At 41.8% G+C, this 18,247-nt stretch overlaps 1 protein-coding gene across 4 annotated transcripts in view; it reads right to left on the reverse strand.

The window, feature by feature from the left end:
* The window catches only part of lmna (lamin A), a 37,224-nt gene extending 20,392 nt beyond the window's left edge, over positions 1-16,832 (reverse strand). The window contains exons 1-2 of one of the 4 annotated variants that reach the window (XM_030072273.1): positions 16,760-16,832; positions 8,002-8,399 (exon numbers count right to left, since the gene is read on the reverse strand). In XM_030072273.1, the coding sequence (XP_029928133.1) occupies positions 8,002-8,345 (344 nt within the window). In that variant the 5' untranslated portion in view covers positions 8,346-8,399; positions 16,760-16,832. Of the gene's footprint in view, positions 1-8,001; positions 8,400-10,262; positions 10,495-11,080; positions 11,137-16,759 lie in introns of those variants that run through there. The other 3 variants (XM_030072274.1, XM_030072272.1, XM_030072271.1) reach the window with 3 other exon arrangements.
* Between the last annotated feature and the right edge of the window lie 1,415 nt (positions 16,833-18,247).

Genomic DNA, 18,247 nt, shown 5'->3' on the forward strand with positions numbered 1-18,247 from the left:
AAGCGCTGGAGTACGCGGCCTTTATCAGCCTCAAGGCACCAATAAACTTGGCAACCTTTAAGGTGCCACTATCAGCTGAGTTACATCAGCAGTTTTGCTTTGATGCGGTGAAACTTGTCAGTGGGTTTCTGCATCAATGTCACCAACACGTGCTGTACATTTGTTGTGTTTCTTAAGCTGGTAATTTCAGTTATTCTGGTTTGAATGTTTCTGACCCAGTGTCTCAATTTACTTGTCGTCCAAATGACCAAGAAAACTGATCGGTGTGCTGCCGCCCTCCTTTATGCTCACAACAGGTTACAGTGATATCCAGCTGCACTGAGATACAATAAAAAGCTCCACGAGCAGACAGGAGGGAGTGGTGCTAATGTTAGCATAGAGCTAAACAAAAGCCATGAGGAGTTTTGAGGACGGCTAACTGAGCATTCCTTAGCTGGCGCTAGCCTAAGAAGTCTGGAGCACGACCAAGCTGTGGTTTTGGGATGAGCCTGCCTGTGATGCGCTCTCACGCGACGCTACAGTACACTGGCATCTCATGTGGAAATACAGGAAACAATGGGGAACTCACTGACTCATTCAGCGGCAGCTCAGGCAGAGGGAAAAACTGGGCACAGATCAGAGTACAACAGTTACCAATACCTCAAACAAGTTCTTAGCACCACCCATCAGGGAAAAAGGAGGCTTTTACTGCATCAGGACAATTCAGAGAGTGTTAGTTGAGTTGTAAAACAGAAAACACTGATATATAAGTTTTCCTGTGATTGTCTAAACTTTCTGGTACTCGGTGTACTGCTCTGTGTGGCAAACCCCACCCATCTGGCAATGACACACACTATGGAAAAAAAAAAAAAAACATGCAAAGTATTTTCCAAATAGTAGTTGAGCAATGAGAGTGTGAGTGTGGGAATATGCAAATGGTTAAAAATAAGAAACCATCAATTTAGGGAAACTGTGAGAAGGTTAAAAAGACACTTGCAGCCACAGAAGCAGAGTCAGAGTGGAAGAGTGGGTGCAAAAGCGCAACACAGACGCACTCAAAACCAGCTGATATAGGATAAAAATGTTTGCCGAAACTAAAAGAGTCCCCCCTTGTTTCCAGGAATAAACCGTAAGACTGCAGAACTGTAACTGATTAGCAACCACATCAAAACCAAAACTCCTAATTCACTTCCTCAGCTCAAATAAACAAGAACAATTGTTAATGCACAACATGTGGGGATGCCTCCTATTGATTGAAAGGTCTCCCATATACAAACTCTGCACCATGTTTAGATTATATGGAAATGTTCCAAACATCCTATTCATCTCACATGCATCTGAGAGTAAACGAGCTTTCATGGCTATGGAAATCCAACAGCTCTTACATAACTAACCAGATGGGAATGGTTGGGGTTACACCCACCTTGCCAACTCCTAGATGGGAACGTCCTTGAGCAAAAAGCATGCGTGTGTGTGTGTGTGTGTGTGTGTGTGTGTGTGTGTATTACTCCGTGGAGTCTGATCATCTTTAAGTGATTTACTCAGTCCGAGAAGTGAGTGACTCATTCAGTTTGGCGGGATCGTAAAGAGAACCCTGTGCTATGGAAACTCTGATCTATAAACTCCACTCACCCCCACACACACACACACACACACACACACACACACACACTCTGCAGTCTGCCAAAACCACCGCTCGGTACCAAGTTCTGGTCCACCGAACTCCAAGCCCAACTCTCTCATTACTCACACAACACTAAACCCAGCAGAGACAGCCGTCCAACACATTTGCAGGCCTGCCACATCTGTTTTCTATCGCCCAGGACTCTGTTTTAGACTAGAAGAACAAGTAGCCACAGGACTGGAACAGCCACACACTCGGGTGGACTTATGGCACCTATTTAAAATATTTGCAAAATACCTGTTTGAGGAGACAAAGAGATTTACAAGAAAGGCTACACATCGTAGTGCTGCTGTGAATAGACTTCCTAGCACACTGCGCTGTGCACAGTTGGACCCCTGATAGCATAAAGAGTAAACTGCCTGTAAATAAGGGAAAACTTTAATCAATAATGTGAGTTTTAGTGTTATTCTCCAAACATTTGGCACATTGCAGATAAAAAAAAAAAATACTCCTTCAACTTCCATTAAATTTGTTGTCAGCTTTATAAGCATTCCTCATTGAAGCTGAAGGGCCAGTTTGCAGCCGGTTGTGCCCCATGGCTCAAACAATCAATGCCAACAATGTTACAAGCCACTACAGGGACACACTGCATGCCAAAAAATATCCAGTTAACCTACATAAAGAAAAAAAACAAAAATAAAAGGTGTGAATGTGTCTCGTTAAGATAATTACGCATCAACACCGTTCCCTACACATGAAAGACTAAACCATTTTTTTTTTCTTACTAGCCAATTATTCAACATGAAAGACACCCAGCAATGTCGTGACACCATTACAAAAAGTGATGTGATCCAAGACACATCAGCGTTGGATGACATCCAAAAATCAGGCGATGCTCTGTGAGCGCCAGTCTGCCCTGGCACGACTCAACTTGACAGAGAGTTGTCTGCTGTCACATAATACATGCTGAGGTCATTGTGGGGGAACACAGGCTTTCCCCCTGGAGGCAGTCAGAAGAACAAAGGAGAATGTCATCAAACCACATGGGAAAAGTTATAGCACAATAAAATCTGATGGCGGTGGAGTGGATGGTGATGTGTTGTCACATTTCTTACCTCAGGGAGAAGGGCATAAAACTTTGAGCCCGATTATGCTCCATGAAATTCAACGGGTCCTCAACATTAAAACAAGGAAAGAGTGCAGTGGCTGTTGCAGTGCTCGTGAACAGTTCTCTGATGGTTACTATCGCTGTGTAAAAGGGGATGAGGTGAACCGTGAAAACGTCAGATGTCATGCCTGCAGAGGTGGGTTTCAAAACTGATCTGTGAGCTCCACCTCAGATTTACTGTAAGTTATGAATTTCAGACCGAAAATTTGAATGATTACACTTGATTAAAGATTGACTACACTGGAATAAAGGCTGACTTATTCAACTAATTAATTATTAACTGCACTATCCTAATAATAGCTTGCTTACAATTATTGCTTAACTAATTCCCCAAAACATTTAGATAATATTTTTTTAATGAGAGATTATGTCTTACAACATTCCATAGTTTAGATTTTGATGCAAGGATGTTTCTCTAAAAATCTTTATCACACAAAGGCTGTGTAATTTATCTCTCAATTATACTTAAGGAACAGAAGACTTTTTGTTGTTAATCACTTTGGCAGTTTCCAAACCTTCCCTAAAGATCTTTTATCTAAAATTATGTCTTTTATTTTGTCCTTCAAAACAATTACTTATCAATAAATGCCATAGTCTGTCTGGCACTTTCCCATTCACTCCAGTGAAGGAGTACAGTGAGAGCAGTGACGTTCTGCAGACCACCAGACAGTTGAAAGGAGGCTTAGCCATAAAAAGAGCAAAGGCATTTGAGAGGCTTAACTGAATCACCGTGGAAGCAGCCTACAAGCTCGCTCTTGTCCTTTTTAGGGAGAGACGTTAAAGACATTTTATCTCAACAAAATTGACATCAACAGCTTGAACGAGTCCTCCTGTTATCCATAATTTGGCTCAGGCTAATAATGGAGTGGATGTATATTGTGTTACCTTGGAGATGTATTTAACATTTCCCTTGAGTTAAAAATAGGAACTGACTCACTTGAAACTATGGCTATCACAAATATTTATGACCAATAATAGAGCACTTGATTTCTTGTGATAGTGCCTCCCCTCCCTTCAACCTCTCCATTAAGCTCTCCTTTTTTTCCTTCCCCCTTTTCCGCACAGGATACAAGGTGGCCATATAATGAAAGCTGTGGGAAGTCAAGTTTTCCGTGTACTACAAGTGTCAGTATGTACTGTGAACTCAATATGTCTTTGTTTCAGTAACAAGACATATTCCTATATATAGCTTGTGCACCTGGCTAATGAGGTCATTCTCCGGTAACAAGCAAAGGTTAGAGAGAATGCATCATTTAGAAGGATTATTATAATAAAATGTATAGTATTGGAAAAATAAAAATATAATACCAGTTATAATTTACTTTTTAAAGAAAATGGTATGCATTAAGGAAATGGGTTGTGCTACATGATAAGTGCATTTCCTGCTGTGTTCTCTGATAGCTGTGAATGCCAGACGTTTGTATGGGATCCACATTATATATCAGTTCCTGAATACAACATTACAACTTTCAGTTTCATTCTATGCTGCAGCAGGACATGTTTTGCCAAATTATATCCACTGTACACTGCATTTATTTAATCATTTTTTTGCAGCCCTGTCCATAAAAGAGCATCTGGTGAAATTGACTGCAATTGTCTAACAGCTTCATCTACCTTCTGCCTCACCCTGAGTCATACTACTCTGTGCCAATGGGTGTGGCACACTAAGCTTGGGTAAATCCCTGCCTTCATGTATTCAAAGCACATTTGAAAATCCAGAGATAGGAACTGCTGTTTAGTTTTGAAACCTTTCAGTCCGGTGTCATTCAAATGTTAGAATATCCATTAAATAGAGGCATTAGCTTGCAAATTTACTTTTACAGTAAATATTCAGCAATATGTAGTTCACACCATTTGACACCAATAATTAATATTTTATTATTTCCATTCCTTTTTGATATAAGCATTGCATTGCCTTTTGCAAAAATTTAAATACAAATGAAGGAAATCATTGCAAGCAATCTAGATGTGTTTCTGCAAATTTGGTATGCAATTGCTCTGCTCTCATCACAGAAAATAATACATATTCATCTGCCTGGGTGGAGTGTCAGGGAGGGATTTAAGGATCAAGTCTTGCCAGTGAAACCGAGGAGCCGGTTTCCCCACACAGACTCATGTTTCACAGCCACCGGCAGAGCTGGAGGTTAGATCGGGCACGAGACACCAGACAGGCGCCCTTCCTCAGTATGAAAGGAAAGATGACTAAACAGGGCCCTGACAAATCTGTGAACACGGGGCCAGGTCCTGTTGCTCTCGCTGTAGCTCGGGGGCTAATGCTTTTCCCGCTTCTCACCTTGCCACCTCCATTTCTGGAACCAAACTTCAGGTTTAGGCATCCTTTGATAAGTTAACATTCCACCTACACCTGATTCAGCCAAGCATTTTTCTTCTACAGTTGTTAATTATTTACAAGTCAAATAATGTGTTAGGGAAACGGTTGGCATCCTAGCCCAACAGCTTGAGGTCTTGCCTCGGGGGGGACAGCATGTGTTTCTTGCAGTAGTTATGCATACAAAGACGTCTGTGTGGAAAAGACACAACGTCGTGGCTGGAGGCTAAACAGGTGTGTCCAGTCAACAGAGTTCAGTACTGAATGCTCCACCTGTTGCTGTGCCTGGTGTGTGTCAGACTTGGGAGAAATAGACAAGGACACTGCACAAAATGTTTAATAATAAAAAATCATGTTGTGGTGAGACATAGCTGTCCAGTATGTGTTGCACCGCCGTCTGTTGCTGTCGCTGCCTGAAGCCCAGCACTTAGCCAATTCAGAATAGCCTGTCAGGGTGTATTAATAACCCTGACACACAACTCCTGTTCTTGAACGTCAGTGCTCGACTTCCCGTTAGTGTGGAATACAGTGAGCCCATAGTCAGCTCATTCCAGAGGCTGAGAGGCCATGAAAAACCTCTGAGTCACCACCCCGTCACAAGGCAATGCCAAAACTCCCGGGGCGGCATGGCAACCAAACACTGACAATAACACGTCGGGTAACCGACGAAGCTGGCCCAGGCTGGACTGAGTGATTCCTTTCCACCGCACGTGCGTCAAAAGGTCTACTTCCTTTAGGAAAACAATACAGCGGTGGAGGCCGTTGCTGTATTTCTAGCCATGTATCTCTGAACTATAAACATGACAATACAATGGGGAACAACTTGGACGTGAACACAGGTTAATAGTATTATTTTGTAAAACCTTGCTTTATCCCTGCCTCACAGCAAAGTCAGTATCCCCAACAACATATGTACAAATCTCCATGCCATAATTAAAATCATTATAGGACACCATTGTTGCCAACACCACAACCACCCGAGCACAGGGCTGCACGATACAAGTTATCCCAGGCTAACCACACCCGCAGCACGGAGCATCAATCTGGATATGCTTCAGTTCAAATTCAAAAGCAATGTTAACTTGATGAGAACACAATAATGCTAAATGCAACAGAGCTTTGAAACATTAGGTCCCCACCCTTTAATGTTTAATTTGTGTACAAACTCTGTTGTCTCAATACTGAAAATAAACCATGTTGAAATTTGCTTGATGCTTTGAACATGATGCTATCGACAGTGTTTGTGTCTCAAGAGTTGTAGTTCTATATGCTTCTTCTCCTTTATCTCCATGCACAGGCCAAAAAACATATGGAGTTGAGAAGTAGATAAATCAAATATGTCTGTGTTCTAGAAAGAAGAGTACAAATGCATAACTTACAGTTACACTTTCATTTTCTCAGATTATCTCTCTCTAATGTCAAGTGCATTTTGCCAGGACACATTCCTGGGAAGTCACTGCAGGCTGAGGCCTGCGGCAGCAGAAAATGCTAAGGCTTCTAAAGATTCACCTATATAGCTGTAATCAACGCTGAGGCTGACATTACTATGGCAATCTGCCCAAATTAAAAAAAATTACTCTAAGCAAGCTGGTGACATTGGTCACTGCATTCCTCCCGAGAAAAGCATACATGTGTCTCAAGAGAAATGAGGGGTAAAAAACACAAATGTAATTATGCATATGATGAGTAAGTGCCTGAAACTCTGCTGCTTGCACAGCACTAGTCATACACTGCAGCAGAAGACAATAAGCCAACAGATCAGTAACTCTAATTTAACAAAGAAAGGTGTGTGTTAAAGGTGGAGCTCCTTTGAGTCACTTCCAACACCCCTAGGGGCTTAAAAGTGGCATAACTGTATTTACAGCCAGGGATCCCATGCACATTCAAACACCAGGAATGTGAACTACAAATGGCAAATTCTACACTTCACTCAGAGGAATTTTTGAGGAACAAAAGAACATTTTTGAGGCTGAGGGTGTTGGACCAGTGGCCTGCTGTGTGTTCTTCATAGAAGATTAACAGGTAACACCACTTTAACTGTATTGCAAAACAGGTGTGAACTGAAGGCAGAACACCACAAAAGATAAAATTACACTTTTACATGTTCAGTTGTTATGATTGATGTACTGCCTGTACCAGTGCTGTTAGAGGCTGGAAACACATCAAAGTGTCAAACTCCAGGTTGAAATGCTGATGCCTTTGCAACACTGCATTCAGAATGATATTGATGTTAGAGGAACAGAGTAATTTGAGTGCAAGAAGAAACTTGCACTGGCTGTGTGAGGATATACTGTAACCTTAAAATATGTCTTATTAAGATAAGCAAGTTCTTTGATTTTATCCCCCTATACACTGGATGAAACAACGATTATCTTCACTTCATGATTATCCTTAAATGTAAAATGTAAACAATACAAATTACATAGATTTTTTTATGCATTTAAGAACTAGGAGCACAGGAATTTTCCAGACATAATGACAAATGCCTGCTTAAATCATATTCCCACATGAAGGACTGAGGTAGCCAAACAAATGAAAGCTATGTTTTCAAAACTGCAGAACATGAAATATTTATGGATGGATAATGGTGCATCTGCTGAGTTGGAAGTGTGGACGCAGGTTGGTCTTATTGTCACAAAGTTTGCCATATAAACAATAACGCCTTCATTATCACAGATGATGCACTGCAAAGAGGAAAAAGATGTAAGATGAATCCTGGGTAGATAGTATTCTTCTTATATTGTTTTCTCTAGTAGATACAGTCATAATAAATTCTGTTTTTCTGATCATAATCAAATGCAGGCCCATGTGTAACCACATCCACTTTACGGCATTACCAGAACACAAAGGTCCCTCCCATTTCAAGCTCCACCTCTCCATATCGCCACATGCTCCTCCTACCTGGCCTTGAGCTCCTTGTACTCCTCCTTGATCTTGCCGAGCTCCAGCTGCAGGCGTGCCCGCTCCTTGGCCACCTGGTCCAGGGTCTTGCGGGCGTCGGCCAGCTCTGTCTCATAAGCTGCCTTCATGCCTGACAGCTCGCGGCTGATCTCCGTGTCTGACTCGGTGATGCGCAGCCGCAGCCCGGCGTTCTCCACCTCCAGTGAGCGCACCTTGTCAATGTAGATGGCCAGCCGGTCATTGAGGTTCATCAGGTCCTCCTTCTCCTGCAGCCGGGTGATGCGGGCTGGGGAGAGCGGGGTGGTGGCACCACGGCTGGTGCGTTTCTGGCTCGGGGTTTCCATGGTAATGATGGAGGTGGCTCAGCAAGAGATGCAGGCAGAGGGGTGAGTCACGAGCTGTGGAGGAGGAGGAAGAAGTAAAAAGAGTTGGTTCAAACTCTATCTATGTTGGTAACACAATACACCAAATCATGAGCTGAATCACATTTCAATGGCTTCTGCACTGAAAAAAATTCCAGTCTTGCATAACCTCAATCCTTGCCCACAAGCCCTGGGTCTGTTTATGGTTATGCATGATAATTGACTTCAGGATGATTTTTCCATAGTGAGTCACAGCTATTGTAAAACTTCATTCAAAAACCACCCTTAATGCCATACTTCTATTGTGCAGCATTAATATTTCCTACTCATTTATAAAGGTAAGACAGTGCAGTTTTCATGACTTTGCACTGTTGCTGATCACATCCCTTGTTCAGATTAGCAGTTACAGAGCAAAGTGTAACACACGGTCACATAAAACTTGCACTTGAATCAACACTGCACCTCGTCTGGCTTCATTATATTTTTGCCCGTGTAGTTAAACCACTTTGTTCAGCTTGCTCTGCAACTACCAATTTCCCACAGACATACACGCCTACTAAAACTTGCTCACAAGGTGGTTACACACATTCGTAGGAGCTCGAAAATATGCAACCGCACCCGAGGAACACCAAAATAAATACCAACATTCTCCTCGTTCATCTGTATTGTCCACATACTGTAGTTCTTAGTGAAAAGGAGGCAGTGAGCAATAAACAGGCGGCTAATTGCATCTACTCATTAACTGTGATCGATGTGTTTAGAGGAGGTCTCCACCCACATCCACTTGCTTCATCCTAATTCATAATACCACAGTGTTGATTCATTATTTAAACAAACACAGCAGGATTCCCTGATAAGGACATGAAACCAGTTTGTGCCTGTTTGGATGGGCGGTACTAGTAAAATGAATGAGGGAGCATTTTTTAAAACACAAACCAGAGTTTATTCTTAATTTACTGTATTTAAATTTTGTAGTAAATTCACATTACGGACTTTGGTCTCACTTGTAGTTTTACTGAACTTTTTTTTAAAATACAGAACAACTCAAAAGTATTTGCAAATATTACAAATATAAAACAAACAAAACATTACTTTTAAAACCCAGAATTCATATTTATGTGTCACACATTGGCTGGTCTTTTATCAAAAACAGACAGTATCAGACAGTAAATCAAAATGACTTCAATCCTCCATAAAAGCCCAGTAGATAAAAGAGCAATAGGGCTTGATTGTCTCATTAGAGAGCACTACACTGCTATTATGAATAAGGCCTTTAACAGTAAAATTTATTTATTATTCATCGCATTATCATCCAACCCTGAGTATTACAAAAATCATGCAGCCAAGCACATGGCATGCTTTATCTGTATGTGGCTGCTCCACTCCCAGCTTTCCCATCATTAGATTATGCGGGAGCCGATTCCAGTCTGGTGTGGCAGAGGGTTAATTCCCAAAGTTTGCCATGCATCCGGCCGTCACCGGCCATTACAAGAAGTGCACGTAAGGACATGCACGCCCATGTGGGTGGGGGCACACATGCTTGTACATGATGTGCACACACCCACACAAGCAAAGACATACCTACCAAGTCCAACACTACCACAACTAACTTTGAATAAACCGCACTTCCATTTTAGCCCCAAAAACATACCAAGAATTTTTAAGTGCTGTCTAATATTCCACTCTTGACTGAGGGCATGCATTAAAATGAACCACACCAATTAGTTATTTCAAAGTTCATACTTTTGAACTAAGAATACCATTACAACCTCAACAAGCATTACATTATCACTGCAGCATCAACACCACGACTATATAATGCCAATAAAACTGAATTTATGACCGCTCCAATAAAAAAAAAAAAAAAAAAAAAATCAAAGTCAACTCTCTCAGTCTTACCTTGGTTGTGTGAGAACTTCTCAGCTGCAGCCTACTGGAAGGACTGAGACTGAGTGTACAGCCGGACCTTTCTAGAAGTTTAGCTGCTGGTGTGAGTGTCTGTATTTGTGTGTGTGTGTGTCGTACCCCTGAGAAGCGTTGGGAAGAGGATCTGTTGAATAATGCAGCCGTGCTCTCTGGTGGGTGTGTGCGCCTTTGGCTTGTGCCCTGAACTGGCTTCTTAGCACTCGCACACTGCACATGTACCTAGCACTCAAGAGGGAGAAGGGGGCGGAGGCAATGAGGGGAGAGAGGGAGGGTGGGGCTGCAAGGAGGAGCCTGGCAGGACAGTGGACACACACACACACACACACACACAAAGCAGCTGCTGTGCTTTATCTCTCTCTACGCTGTCCCTAGCTTTCCATTTCCTCTTTCTTTCAGACAGACAGTTTGCAGACAGACTGACCTCAGCTGCTGATGCTGCTGCAAGTGCTCTGTCAGGAAAAGTGGTGACTGGTGATACACCGCATCTCCCAGCTGTGTGAGAGAGTATGTGAATTTGTGGACCCCTCCACCTCCTGCAGCTACACCACCTCTCCGGTTGCAAACTAAAATGTATTCTTCATCCGCTTGCCACTTCAAAAAAGATTTTCAGAGCCTTCCATTTAAAAGGAAGCAGAGAGGAAGCGACTGAAGGATTTTTTTTCCTTTTTTTTATTACACAGGGCAAAAAAAAAGTTCAATGCCGCAAAAGGGAGCAAATACAATTTTGCCACTCGCACACTACAAAGAACAGTAATCAGGAAAGTCCAAAGTACATGCAAACCCTTTATCACCTCATAATGCAGCTCTGGTGTTATCCATAGGAGGAAAATAACCTGTGAACAAAGTAGTCCACCGAATCCAAGGAGGAAAAAATCCATAAGTCTCTGCTGCTGTATTCCCACTGACTGACGGGATAATGCCCACAGGTCATCTTCAAAATCTACAGGTCTAACACTCAACACCAACTTGTTTCTGGTCTCATATTTATTGCCTAGGGGTGGAGTTAATGGAATCACAGGTCCAATCAAGTTCTGATGCAGCGAATAGACAGCTGAGTGTGTGTCAGTGTGAGTGCATGAATGTGTGTCTCCTCACCATGGAAATTAAAGTTAGTCTATTTGCGTGTGTGTGTCTGTGTGTGTGCATGCGGTTAAACAAGGGGCTAGACGGCATCTCTGTTTTTGGGCATGGGGCAGGCCCGGTGGCTGAGGGAGTATCCCGGCTGTGGCCTTGCAGTGGAAAGGAGCCGTCAGTCTCTGGCCTTGCCTCTCTGAGTCACACATCCCTATACAAACAGCCCGTTTGTTCAGCACCCTCCTCCTCCTCCTCCCGTCTGCCTCTCTCTCTCTCTCTCTCTGTTTCTCAGCCCTCGTGTTTCCATGGAATCTGCAGCAACAAAAGGACGCCAAGCTCGGCAGCCCAAATATTTCTCTTTAACGAGCTTGTGTTCGACTCTGGAAATCTTTTTCTATGGGAGCAATGTACTGTCTGTGTCAACAAAAAGTAATGAAATTTTTTTTTCTCTCAACCACAAAAGCTGCCACAGTGACACGGGGATGCTCAGCTATGAAGCGAGCTAAATCATAAAAGCAGGGTTAAAAGGTCAAAGAGTAATATCTCTGGCACCCAATACAACAAATTAACCATATTATATCTGCAGGGGGTTGATAGGCTTGTTGATCGCTGCTAATGACAAAATGAATACTTAACCTGATGCTGACATTTCTGCATTTCAAAACTCAATCCCTGGCTCAGACTCTTGGTTTTGTAACAAAGACTCTCCACCCACTGGAATTTGAAGACACTCCCAAGGCCCAACCCTGCACACACACCCACATCCACAAACACACATACACACCAGCACCCACTTTCAAATGTTCAGTAATGGAGAACAGAGCTACAAGCAAGGGACAAGCATCACAAGACATTTCAGCTGCAAAGGCTGAAAAGTCTTATTCTTAAGCAACAACAATAAATAAATAAATAAATAAATAAATCACATTTTTATAAAGCAGAGACAAAGATGATTTTTACTTTGCATTTTGATTACAGATATCTGGCATTTTGAGCTAATCAGCACTGGCTGATATCTGGCCTCACCAGGCCGATAAATAGAAAAGCCTGTCAGTGTGCCTGCTGCATTGCACAGCACAGTGCAAGCAGTGACACAATGTTGCTGTCGTCAAGTGCACTAAAATTTTATTTACTTGTCATAAGTTGTTATTTTGTTTGTTCTATAATTTTGTCTCATTTGTTTTAAATATTAAATTGCTGTATTTTATCAGATGCAAAAACAAACAAACAAACAAACAAGCACATAACCAAAAACAACATTAACAGCATTCTGCATTGGCCATCGTCCACTCTGCTCTCTCTGTTTGACACTTAATCTCTCCTAACATCCTCCTTGACAGAGTAGCCTCCACTGGAATCACTGGTACAGCCTTGGATTGGTTTAAATCCTCTCTCTCTCTGGTTGCACTCAGTTCATCCAACTCAAAACTTTCAAATCCCAGCCTTTTCCAGTTACTAACGGTGTTCCGCAGGGCTCTGTCCTGGGGCCCCTTCTCTTCATCATCTATCTACTTCCTCTTGGCCGTGTCTTCCATAAATTTAGCATCTATTTCCATTGCTATGCAGGTGACATCCAGCTCTACCTGTCTACCAAACCCACCTCCATCCTCCTGCCCACGTCCCTCTCTGGTTGCCAACAGGAAATCAAATCCTGGTTCTCTTGCAACTTGCTTAAACGAAACAGCCATAAAACCGTGGTTCTCCTCATAGGCACAAAATCCACCCTGACTGAACCTGATAGTTTTTCCATCACCACAGACAACTCCTCAGTTCTCCATCCCCTGACGTTAAGGGTCTGGGTGTCATCCTTGACAGCACACTATCATTCAAAGCTCACATCAATAATGTCACTCAGTCTGCGTATTACCATCTACGTAACATTAATCGTCTATGCCCGTCCTTCACACCTAACAGTACCGCCATTCTTGTTCACACCCTGGTCATATCACATGTCGGCTACTGTAACTCTCTCCTCTCCCTCTCATGTCCATCTATAAACTCTGACTGGTCCAGAACTCTGCTGCTCGCATCATGACCAGAACCCCCTCCATTAATCACATCTCTCCTGTCCTTCAACAGCCTCATTGGCTCCCGGTCAAATATCACATTGATTTCCAGATTCTGCTCGTCACCTTTAAGGCCATCCCCAACCTCGCTCCTGTGTACCTCTCTGAACTCCTCCACATCAATACACTCACATTGACTCTGTCTCTATTTTTAAATCTCATCACAAAACACATCTCTTTAAACTGGCATATTCAGTTTGATTGTTATCCATCATACACATCACAAATGATTTTATACATTGTAAATTTGTCTTGCTAAATCGTTTCATTTATTGTTAGTTTTTTTTTTTTTAATTATTTCTTTTAACTGCCTTGTAAGGTGACATTGAGTGTTTTGAAAGGTGCCTATAAATAAAATGTATTATTATTTATTATTAAATACTGGCATCGGGCATTGAAAAACCCATATCAGTCCACCACTAATTAAGATTATCACCTCTTCAGTGGGTATTTCTGTTGGTTCTCTCCTTTAATAAGCTAGCCTACTTGTTTCTGTCGTGAAAAGGGCTGATTGTTGCTTGTGACAGTTACAGACTAAAAGGCAATTATGGGTCAGTGATCAAGAAATGCTGCTTTAAAAATGGTAAATAATGGCAATTTCAAAGAGGAAACGATTATCTCATAACTATTGGCAGACTGGCAACAGTGCATGCATGTCCTCAGCAGGCTTGTTCGAGACACAGGAGGAGTCTAAATCCAGGACGCATGCATCAAGTCAAGAGACAGGAGCAGGCATGACAGACTGTGATGCAACTCACCAGACATGACAAGCAACGAACAGTATGCTCACACTCCTCCACACACCCCCACGGCTGCATTCCAAGAGGGCAACAAAAACACAACACGAGCCCATTGAGCAATCTAGAGGCTAAGTACTACTGCCCTGGGAGAAAAGGGCAACAACAAGGAAGAAGTTGGCCATGCAAATATTTAATGCTCTTTCTCTTTCTTTTTTTGCAGGCAAGTATTCAAAACATTGTCTGATTCTCAGGGGCAGTCATTCTAGTTTCAAAACCTGAGGAGCAACTCACACTGGCAGCATATGAATACTTCCCTGGTTCATTTAATTTCCTTATCACCTCGGCTCCATTGACACCCCCAGATGTATATCTAAATCTTTATCATATCTCAGATAACGTGGCAATGCAACGACTGATTTGAGGAGTCATATTGTCTGCATGCACCTTTATCAGTCATTTTACAAACCTATATGCTCACCTTTACTCAAAAGCATGTTAACTGCCCTTGAGTGTACATCTGTGCTTGCTTTGTGCCAAAACAATATCATTGTAAAACACTCTGTCACCGTGTTATCTCTGGGGACCAAATGAGTAATCCTCCATACATCTGCTGAACCGGGTGCATTGTTCACACATCACCTATATGAAATTGTTTATAAAAGACCTTTGCTGTATCCCCAGCCAAAGCACAAGTTGCAGATTTGCTTTGGAAATCACAATCAAATAGAGAGTGATAGATAGAACAAATACCTCTGTGATTTTCCCATGCAGTCACACTGAGTTTGATGTTTGGTTGGATTCTGTTGAGAGCATGTGTGCAATGTCAAAACACTTCCAAGAGTTGTTTTGTTAGCATTGCTCTGGGCTTTCTGTGATGCAAATGATGAGTCAAAACTATCGAGTCGGGATTCATGTAATCTCCGATTTGAATGCTCATAACATGCTGACAAAGTGGAGAAAACACTGCTGGGATAAGCAATACAATGCATTAACTTTGTTGAGGGGACATCCTTTCTTGGGTGGGTCCTACCAGATATGCAACCACAAGGGAGGAAGGATCAAACACTCCAGTCTCATCAAGGCCAATTAACTACACAACAAGATTACTGTCCCAGGAGAAATGAATGAAACTGTGTAAGAGAGAGCATGCGTGCTGGAATCCAGTCTAAATAAATCTTAAATAAAATCATATTTGAGTGCACGGGGTTGGTGTGATGGATGGGGAAATCACCTCTGGAGCCACATGTGTCCCTGCCAGAAACTGTTGCCCCATTTCTCTACTTTATTCTTCCTCTCTGCTATTTCATTTTATTATTGAAGTTGATCTTATTTCATAATTACTTTTTTGCCTTTTGCTTTCATTTATTTCTGACATTTTGGCATTATCATTTATTTTGATTCTTCCTGCCTATTTATTTTGAGCTTTGTGCCTATACTTGAGATTTTACATGCCACTTCTAATCAAGGTACTTTAACTCATCTTTCACATCTGCCCTTTCTTCTGAACGCCAAAGTGCATGACGTTTTTCCCGAAGTTTGCCCCAAGCCTCTTTTTTTTTGTGCTCTCTATCCATGCACCATTTCTTCAAAAGCACCTTGGTGTTTTGGACTTGGAACAAGACTCCTATTTCTCCGAGCATCATTTCTGCTCTCTTTTCTCACTCTGCTTTTATTTGTGTATTCATATTCTCTTCAGCCTTTTTCTGTTACTTATTACTAAATTTGTATTCCATTTTAAAATTTTATTATTATTGTTTATGAGACTTAGGGTCTATTAATTTGTTTGGAGGTTTGTTCCCATTGGTATAGAGTTTGTTCTATGCTGTACTACGAGGGAACAGAGTGTTTTTCTGTACTAAATTACAGTCTATAAGCATTTATGACATTTCCTGTACTTAAATACTCTTTAATGTTCTGTTTTGTTTAACTGTAAGGCACACTAAATAAAGTTTGGTCTGCTGTCTCAGTAAAGAAACACTAACTGGAGTGGACTTGCCAAGTGTCCTTTCAAAAACCAGTGGATGCCTGGTGAAACTCACAGGGAGAACACACAGCAGGGCAAGGGAGAGAGCTGCTGACTTTATCCTCTCGGGAAAAAAAACACATGCACTGCAAAAAAAAAAAAAAAAAGGCAATAAATTTACTTTTTTCATCCTTTCTTAGTGACATATTCCTGATGTTCCTGTCTGCTTCCCTCATCAGTGATGCTGCAGCTCCCACACTGTCACAGCTTGGGCGCCCCCTGCTTTTCTTGCTCGCTGTTTTGGAGCAGGGAGCCACACATCAAGTCATCCCCCAAGCACAGAAAAAGATAATAAGCGCCATCCACCGGCTAACAACTAGAATGAAAAGTTATGCTGCCAAGTGGGTGATACATCTCCGAGTAGGTCGCTGAGTTTATGAACCATTTCAGCAGTTTGTCGGCTTGCAAAATATAGACTGAGCAAAAATATTACACCCTGCACACATATTAAACTGAGACAAGCTTTGCCTAAACAGTGCAGTCAATTTAACTGCTTTCAATTTCTCTCTTTTGGGAAATAACACCGATTATCCGCCTCACTGTCAGTCAAAATGTGTTTTCACTCACCTCTCTCACTGTGGACCTTTTGAAAGTCGACAGTCCTGCTAAATAAAATATCCACTGAGGCGACTTGGTTTTAACGAATCGGTGAAGGCAAGTTAAAGCCGTGCCAGCAGCCACCTGCAAATCAACATACTTGATTGGACTGCCAATCTCTTTTAATTACACTGCAGCCTAACGCGCCACCTGGCGACCATAATTAATCCCTCCGTCCGCTTCGTAGCCTTTAGTGGATGGGGAATCTGATGAAAATAGAGGTAAGGTTTTTCAAAGACTATGAAAAGTGTTTACACGCCTTTTTTGTCGGAGTTCTTATGTCTTGCAATTTGTCAATACAAAGCAATACAACTTTGTCAGTGGTTATAATTTGATCCTTTTTTTTTTTTTTTTTTGGTCTGAGGGGCATTGTGCTTATTGAATTTAGGACAATCTGGGCAGCTTTTTAGGAGGGAAGATAACACCTCCGATCAAAAGCCATCCCTCAACTATTATCACACTAAATTCAGATGGATGAAATGACCTCAAAAAAGTGAAATTAAAATGTTCCTCATTTTCCTGGGAACCTCCTGGAGCCTTTTCAAGGGCTCCAGACTCCACTTAAGGGATGACTGCGTTAGTGACCCCCCCCCCCCCCACCCCAATTAGACTGTATAAGTGTGCTGACTAATGTTGACTTGAATCCCAAGACTTGCTGGAGGATCCTTATAATAAACTAAACTTGTTGCCCCCCCCCTCCCACACACACACACACACACACACACACACAGTTCTTCATGGACATGCATATTATGTAACAGCTGACCATGAATATTACATGGCTGATGTTACCAAGCAGTTAAATGATTTGTTTACATTTCTAATGTTCATAAATGATGGATAACAACAGGGCTGTGGGTCACTTGGAGGTATCATGGTGAGAAAGTTGCGAGAAGCCAGTTTACAACTCCTCATGCATGATAAATGTCTGAAAGTGGAATAAACACAGCTTTAATATTCACCCACTGTAGGCCTATCCACCCACAATTTCCTCCAAAGAGCCTACACTACATTATAGTTGCATTCGCTGTTAGTGGAATGTCAGTGTGTGAGGTTTAATTTTAATTTAGCATTACAGTTTTTTCATTGATAAAAATGCTTAATTAAAATTCAGAATAATCAATATTTTTTTTTCAATCTGTGATACTGATTTTGTGACTCAGTGTTTTGTAGTTAAAAGTACTGCTTTAATATTCACCCGCTGTTTCATTGTGCTGCGGTGTAGTACAGCATGAACAATATCTGAACCAACCTCATAATACATTATCTGCATTACATTACATTCAATAAAATGAGACATGGATGCCAGAGGTAAGTGAAGCCCAAGCATGATTCTCAGTTCAAAGCTCGGTGCAACGTGTGTGAGATCACCAGCGTACGGGAAGCAAGCAGTGAGGTGAACCTTACTCATCACTAGGCGTGTCAGTAGCTGTACAGCATCAATGTGATTAGAGAGAG

The sequence above is a fragment of the Myripristis murdjan genome, chromosome 16 (genome assembly GCF_902150065.1).
Source record: "Myripristis murdjan chromosome 16, fMyrMur1.1, whole genome shotgun sequence".
NCBI classification, from domain to species: domain Eukaryota; kingdom Metazoa; phylum Chordata; class Actinopteri; order Holocentriformes; family Holocentridae; genus Myripristis; species Myripristis murdjan.